Source organism: Dendroctonus ponderosae, unplaced genomic scaffold (assembly GCF_020466585.1).
Source record: "Dendroctonus ponderosae isolate FM_Combo_2020 unplaced genomic scaffold, Dpon_F_20191213v2 Dpon_F_20191213_3, whole genome shotgun sequence".
Taxonomy (NCBI): Eukaryota; Metazoa; Arthropoda; class Insecta; order Coleoptera; family Curculionidae; genus Dendroctonus; species Dendroctonus ponderosae.
The window spans coordinates 515,019-521,079 of NW_026018508.1; the positions used below are offsets into that span (position 1 = coordinate 515,019).

Consider the following 6,061-nt stretch of genomic DNA (forward strand, 5'->3'; position numbering starts at 1 on the left):
TGAAAATGATGTATCCTCAAGGTATTTTGAGGAACTTTTATTTTTTGGAAAAATCGACCTCTTACCTTATGAAATTTTCGACCAAAAATCAAAATTTTACAATCGGGTTTTTTGCCCTTATTAGATTGTTTCCGACCTAATAAGTTGTCCGATAGCAAACATGAAAGTTGTGGGTCGAAAATAAGGAAAATATCGTCCGTTGAAGATTGCGACCGCTCAAAAACCGTTCAAAATAGACAGAAAATGTTCCTAAAACCTTTACGTCTGCAGCACGGATTTATGCTGAAAATGATTGTCTRCAGCACGGATTTATGCTGAAAATGATTTTCGACAACAATTGTTAATGGGACTTAACAATTTATCTGAACGTTTTTCAAGTGAAAGTATAAAAGGAAATGCCATCTTAGTATTTATGTATTTTCCTACTTGTGCAATATGTAAATGTTTGTTTGCATTACTCAAACATATAAGTAGTTTGTTATTATGACTGGAAAGATGAAAAACTTAGTAAGCAAGATCAGTTACTCACAACTCTCATGAAACTTTAGCTGTTAGTTTTAATGTTTCGCAGTCAAAAATATACAGAATTACAGTAATACACAGTCATTTTTCTTTTTCATACTGGCTCTCACATCTTTAAGTCAAGCAGGAAAGTCTTCGGTAGCGAACACTAGCTCAATCAGAGACAAGTTTTGTCTCTGGCTCAATGACGTAGCCTCTCTTAAGAGTTTTCACCCCTCTTTAACTATGAGCAGTCTTCTTTAAAGCAATCCGCTACAGCAGAAAATCGTAGAACGTGACCTGCAGACACTTAAAATGTTAACTTATCATTAGAATCGAGGAACTAACCGGTCGGGATGTGTTTTTAATCGACAAATTGTCTGCAAGGCATGTACACATTCGTATCCAACAGCAAWCAGCTGTTAGCAAACATAACCTGCATGTTGAAAAATRTTAAGTTGAAGAAAAAGTAAGAACGATGTATCTAATGTAGCGAACAAAATAGTTKCTAAGCTTGTCTAATAATAATGCTTAGAACCTGCAGATTTCTAAAAAAATACGGAATGAAACTATGTCCAATGCTAATAAGATACGACAATTCGTTTGTGTAGATACAGYCCTCCGGCGCGCGCATCGTCTGACGTCAGACTAATGGAGCGTATKCCCAAGAYCTTAATAATTTCTATAACATTAGTGAGCAAAKTTAATAGCTTTTAAAGATTTTTCATTGTTTCATTGCWTAACGCATTGACAGGASATCTTGAAGTCATTAAATAAAACCACTCCCCAGGCTTCAATAAGCCAAGCTGTTGTTAAATACTCTGSCTTAATCTGTTCAGATATTCTGTTTGATATTGGCTAAGGGTCARCCCTTAAAAGTAACAAAATTCAGACTTAATTAACTGAAAAATATACCAGCTTTCAGACCAATAATATTTTATTACCTAGGTACTAGCAATTGATATTTTATTGCTCGCACACTAGACCAACTGGTCAGTGTGATTGATTTATTATGCAATCAGCAATATAATATATTGTCCAAAGGTCGGCACTTAATGGCAAGATTATCATAACTCATTTAGTCTACACGCAAATATGATACCCTATAAATGTCAGCCAGGGTCAATAAGGGCGACATAATTCAAGTTAAACGTGCATATCTGCATGGTAAGTAAAATAACTTTTGCCTCCAAATGGCGATTCTAGTCAGGTGGAGTCCTTAACCAATAGAAAAGTGGAATAACCATTGTCGCCACTGTGATGTATAGTCACTGTAGTGGAAACCATTAAGCTGGATTTATAAACTCTGCAGTTGGTGCCGTTCATCGATCGTTGTTTGCACTTGCGCAATTCGTCACTCGTTTCCATTAGGCTTTCATSACGTTTAGCACTTAACCAAATTTTATTTCACCGACGGCTGAGTTCATTTAGTTGGCGAATCAACCAATGACAGGAAGARTTTTATCTCACGTGAGTGACTGACCGTGRCATTTGKTAWAACGMGGCCAWGTTTTGTCTATGTTTTGGCAAGATGACAGATCATGTTATTTTCGTTGAAGATCCAGACTTTAGCAGCTTGCTTAATGGAACGAATTTCMSGTTTGTGACCTTTGCCTATTGATAACTGACTTTAACCGCCGTGTTAGACGCTTKYTCTTCAATAGCAAATAGGAAGTCAAAATGAACGTAATACCAAGTAGCCTGCGTCTCSACATTTATAATCATTCCAGAATTAAATAGCACATATGYCCTTATAGAAAAAATGAATCATTATTCGAGTGGCTGTAACTGTTATTTTTTACATAAAATTTCGATTATATCAAAAMYTRTTASASTTTGCCATATATCGATCGCTGCGGTTCCCGGTGGGACACCCTTTATAAGSTTTGGTTATAGCGTACAGACTATAGATACACATTGTCGGAAAGTGTTTGACTGAAGGCATATCAATATTCAATATTTATATCGATATTTTACCAAAAAATCCAAAATTAGCTCCACCCTCAATAATCGTTTTAGCCACGAAGCTCAGATTTCAATGTCTGGATAAAGCATTGAACAACGAATTTTTCAATATAAAAAAATAATTGAAAACGACTCGTTTCCTCATAACAAGCAAAATTCTAAAATAGAACATTCTCCGTAGGTTGTCAAAGGAAAAAACAACTTAGAGAGCAAATTTGTTTGCTTCTGTCACAACTCTGAGGGAATATTTTACTTTCGAATTTGGCTTGTTGTATGGAAACTAGAAGAATATACAAATTAATATTTTACATCAAAAAATTCGCATTTGAATGCTCTATCCAGAGATGAAAAACCAAACTTGGTAGCCAGAAAAATGTTTGAGATATGAGAAAAAATGCGTAGAAACTTTTGACGCGGTAGACTATTGGACTTCTGGAGCTTCAATAAAAAATATTTAAAAAAATGTGTCTGACTTTGAAGTTCTCTGAAATATGTTAATCTAATAAAAAAAGTGTATTTATTCGATTTCTCACACGCAAGAATTTTCAATAATAACATAAAAAGTGCTGATTTTTTTACAATGGTGGAAAGCAATTCAATGAATAAGAGGAAACTCAGCAGCTTTGAAAATCTCATGCAGCTACTGAAATTAGGTTTTCAGAATAGGCTGGAGTAACTGAATCAAACGCAAAACCCTGATCTGAAACGACACATAAGCATAAAATCTACGTAAATTGTTTTTGTTTGGAAGGGACTGTCTGTGTTCTTCAATCACTTCTGCACTTTCCTGGCTTGTGATCTATTTACTGTTTGTTTCAACATTACATTGATGTTGTAGGAGAATCATTTGAGAAGCCATGGACGCTGAGGTCAATGGTCGCTCTCATTGTTGTTTAATTTAATTGATATTATCAGCTCTCTACTTAAACCAACAAATATTATAATATTTATTGTATCAGTAACCTTCGACTTGGATCTTAAATACATATCGTGGATACAAAGTTCCTTCAAGAGTTAAAAATCATGGAAAATATACGCAGAGTTTTTAATGTTTGATTTAATAAAGCTTTTAGATATATTTTTTAAATAACTAAATAAATAAAGCTTTTAGAACGCGCTTAATCGCTGCATTAAAGTTCTGCCTTCAGTAATATCAAAATGCAGCCTGACTTTTGTTTTAGCCATGTAAATAGAAAGTTTTTCTACCCATTTACGTACAGTTGTTAGCAGCGACGATCTAACCTTTTAGCTCTTCGCTTCGGATATTTCTTGTCGCGAATATGTTCCAGACGTTTGAGTCCAAAGGAAATCCATATGTGTCTAAGGCCTCGTTCCACCATATCCGATTAAAATACTAATCATTTATTAAAACTATTTAATCAACACTTTGTGTTCCATCAAAATTTTAGCCACGATTTTGAACACTTAAAATTACGTTGGCCTTAAACGCTACACGTTATTCTGATCATGCGCAGTGTTAAAAAAAACAAGGTGTTCAGTCAAATAACGTTAAGAGCGTTTTTTAGTTTTTGATACCGCGTTTGTCGCACTCTTAATAAAATAAACCTCACTTTATTGTTTGCTTAACCCCTTTTGCTTGGAAAAGTTTCAAAGCTAGTTTAAGTTTGTATTGTTATTAAACAAAAAGTGGCTAAGATGGAAGAAAACATTGAGCTGCCTTTCTGCGCCGGAATGACCAGGGAGATGTGGATCACGATTTAATAAGAGGCTTAATTTTACACGACATCTTTGACCCACCTGTTGTTGCAAACCGAAGAGCTATTTTTAGTTTAGAAAATATTAAACCCAGAGATTACCTTATCAATTTTAGATTTCAGAAGGAACATATTCCGCGGCGGGTTCAATGTTTCCGAATACCAGAAAAAAACGCATTCTTTTTCTTACTTCGTCCATTTTACTCTTTGAATTTACGTATGAACGTAGCTTTCGACTTAAGGAGGTTTTTGGGGCATTTGGAGATATTTTTTTTCCAAAACATCGACTTCCACTCGTATTAAATTTCGAGCACAAAAAGTCAGTGTTACGGTCAACCACTAAATAAATAAAGTTTCAAAAATACCTAGTGTGTAGTATGACAAATAACACTTAATTTATTGTTTAATAGTTGGTTGGCAGGGTACGTAAAATACATCATATATGAATAAATCACAAAATTTCACTTTCAAATCATATGCTTAGATACGGGCTTAGACTGCCAGCAGGCCAAATATGTAAAAATCATGGAAAAATATACTTTCACTATATTTTTCCTTTTTATTTATAAGTTTCAAATTGTATTTTCTTATTCTGGTGGCTGTATTTGCTTAATGAATTGGAAGGATGAAATCAGTCCGGTTAACTGGATGTTTTCATTAGCTCCTTGTGCTAACCGGTATTCAATTTCTGCCAGTTTATCCAAGATTCTGATAGACGTTTGAAATGGAAATTCGACTAAAAACGATAAATTGATTTGTATTTTAAGAACGCAACAATATGAAAATTTAAAATGCTCACTTCTGTGAATAAACTTGTGCAGTTCCGTGATAATATCATTGAGCGCTAGCCCTTTCAATGTTTTTAATTCTTGAATATCTAAAATATGAGTATGTATCGGATTATTAACAATAGTACATAACATACTTACTGTGATACGCCTTCTTAAAGTCTTCATTTAAAAGCCAATTAACCATATTTTCAATGTCTTTTCTAAGTGGATGTCCTACACAAGTGTAGACTGTGTCTTCATTCACATTTTTGTGTGCCAACCATGTGCTTTGTAAAACATTCAGTACTTTTCTCATATCGCCATTAGCTAACGTTAACAAAGCATTCTTGCCGTCTTCAGTTATTTGCACCCTTGAAAATTAAAAAATAATTTATGTAAATAGTACCCATGCAGTGCAGGTTGAAAAAAGACAGTTGAATTATAGGCTGGTGCCAAAACGATTTTGAATTACTAAAAATAAGAAAAAAATAACAGGCAATGACCAGGTGGAATATGTTGTGGATGTTACAACTTTAAGAAAAAATAAAATTTGATGATGGAAGAAAAATGATGGGGATTTAGTTTAGGTTACTTGCCGTTTGTGAAAATGTGACGTTCTAGCGGAAAACGTTAAATACAAAAAGAGTTGTAAATAAAAAAATCGAAAACTGTTGTATTGAATATCTTTTGACATAACCTCAAATTAACAGTCAACATGGAGAAAAATCGATTTTTTAGCATTCAATTTTTTTCTTTAATTGAATTGTGAGGTTCTTCCCCACAACGAGTCCGGCTGCTGTGTTGGCCTGGGGCTTTGAACTATCAGAAGAAACAGAGGATACCACAAGACACAACGCAAAAACGAACAAAAACGAACAAAGATTGGTAAAAAATACGAGAGAACATAATAATGAATATTTTGCAGAATTGAGACAAGGGCGAGAAAGGAAGACAATTGCATAACATATGTAAGGTGGTGGGACATGAAACCATAACAGCGACGTTTAACACGCTTACTAAGGCCCATTTTCATCAGAAACAAGCGAAACGCAGTTTGACGAAACTAAGTTTATTTAAACGCCGAAATTAAACGCGTTTAACGACGGACCG

General features: G+C 34.3%; 1 protein-coding gene and 1 long non-coding RNA gene across 2 annotated transcripts in view; both read right to left on the minus strand.

The window, feature by feature from the left end:
• Window positions 1-396: 396 nt before the first annotated feature.
• LOC125503827 lies at window positions 397-1,065 on the minus strand. Its single transcript, XR_007281088.1, has 2 exons — window positions 850-1,065; window positions 397-801 (listed from the first exon to the last, which is right to left on the minus strand). It is a non-coding gene; the product is annotated as an uncharacterized LOC125503827 (long non-coding RNA).
• Window positions 1,066-4,554: 3,489 nt separating this feature from the next.
• Window positions 4,555-6,061, minus strand: part of LOC109542563 (replication factor C subunit 5) — a gene marked incomplete at its 5' end in the record, with an annotated part of 45,862 nt that continues 44,355 nt past the window's right edge. Inside the window, 3 exon segments of the mRNA XM_048664578.1 lie at window positions 4,555-4,917; window positions 4,981-5,058; window positions 5,111-5,322. Of these exon segments, the coding sequence (XP_048520535.1) occupies window positions 4,769-4,917; window positions 4,981-5,058; window positions 5,111-5,322 (439 nt within the window). The 3' untranslated portion in view covers window positions 4,555-4,768.